General features: G+C 44.0%; 1 protein-coding gene across 9 annotated transcripts in view; it reads left to right on the top strand.

The window, feature by feature from the left end:
* The window catches only part of tns1b (tensin 1b), an 80,789-nt gene that overhangs the window by 28,611 nt on the left and 50,870 nt on the right, over positions 1-1,308 (top strand). For 8 of the 9 annotated variants that reach the window (XM_017302033.1, XM_017302039.1, XM_017302027.1 and 5 more), the window contains exon 2: positions 242-280. The exons of the other annotated variant lie outside the window; for it this stretch is intronic. In XM_017302033.1, the coding sequence (XP_017157522.1) occupies positions 242-280 (39 nt within the window). The remainder of the gene's footprint in view (positions 1-241; positions 281-1,308) is intronic. 9 annotated transcript variants of the gene reach the window in all.

Here is a 1,308-nt window from a genome sequence, read left to right as displayed (position 1 = left end):
CTATCAGAAGCTAAAAGTTTTGAAGTCATGCAGCCTGATTCTGACCAAACGTAAATAAACTTCTGAATCTGAAGAGAGTCAGATTAAATGTTGCTGCTTTTCCAAATAGAAGTAGATTTAGTGATTCTGACCTGAAATGAGGCGTTTGATGAACGGCAGACATTTTGAACCACTCTGCTTGTTTCTCATTCGTCTGACCGCAGAGGAGGATCTGACCAATGGGCTTTCTGTTTGTTTCCAGGTGTCGTCTTCTTGTGTTCCAGCTACAAACTACGAGCTGGTGAGTCTGAACTTTGACTGCTCCTCGTTTTGTTGATGTTTTGTGTTGCTAACGCATGAATTCAGCCTGAGTGTGACGTCGCGTCAGTAGAAGCGGAGCKCGTTTGGAGAGCAGGCAGCGAGGAGGACTCGGGCTGCGTTGCCTTTTTTGGTATGGCTTTAAGAAGCCGTGTTGGGCTTGGATGGGATTCCTCACATGTTGTGTGTTTAAGTGGTTTTGGGTGCCTGACAAACCAAAGCAAATATCCCCTGCACTTTACTGCCCTTACAGAGAAAACGTCTGGGTTTTCTTTCAATAAAAGCTGCCATAATTAATCAGGAACATGTTGTTATCCTCACAGATGCTTTTTGCTCGAGATGTTTTCTGCATGAAGACATCTGGTTGAGATGTGCACAGGGAGGGAGGCGGGSGTGAAATTCACTTCTACCTTTCTGAGCTCACTCTCCCACAACCAAACCGGCAATGTTCTCTGTTCATCGTGGATATGCTGAACCATAGACCGCTCTGCCAGGAATCTGCTGACTAATCATAACGTTTTGTCCCTAAACTTAACGATAAAACTCATGGGTAACCCTCAAGTCATTTACACACCAAACCAGAACAGGAATGTTTGTAGGACGCTGGTGTTTCATCACAGCTAAATAGTTTTACAAACCCCAAAAAGAGACTGCGGACCAATCCAAGCCCGGTTATTTTCATCCAAACTGAAAGTCGCTGCTTGACCTTAAACTTGTGTTTTAGTGCTGAAAACCAACAAAGATTAAGTTCTCATCCCTAAATCTTCCCATAAATCTGCTGTCTAACGCTAATGACGCTGTTTAGTGATGACTAAACCGGACCCAAGCGCCTTCTGTGCCAGAACCTAACAACTGCCTCTGTGGTCTAAACCCAACCATGRAGCCGTCGTCTYACCACTTTCTAACGCCAAACAAGTTTTTCTTTATGCCAAAACATAAGCAGCTGCTTCATCATTAACGTGCTTCTGCATTTATTGTCACATTTGTTTTGTGTAAATCCTAACCAGGAGG

This window comes from Poecilia reticulata, linkage group LG2, assembly GCF_000633615.1.
Source record: "Poecilia reticulata strain Guanapo linkage group LG2, Guppy_female_1.0+MT, whole genome shotgun sequence".
NCBI lineage: Eukaryota > Metazoa > Chordata > Actinopteri > Cyprinodontiformes > Poeciliidae > Poecilia > Poecilia reticulata.
This window is presented reverse-complemented; position numbering and strand designations above follow the sequence as displayed.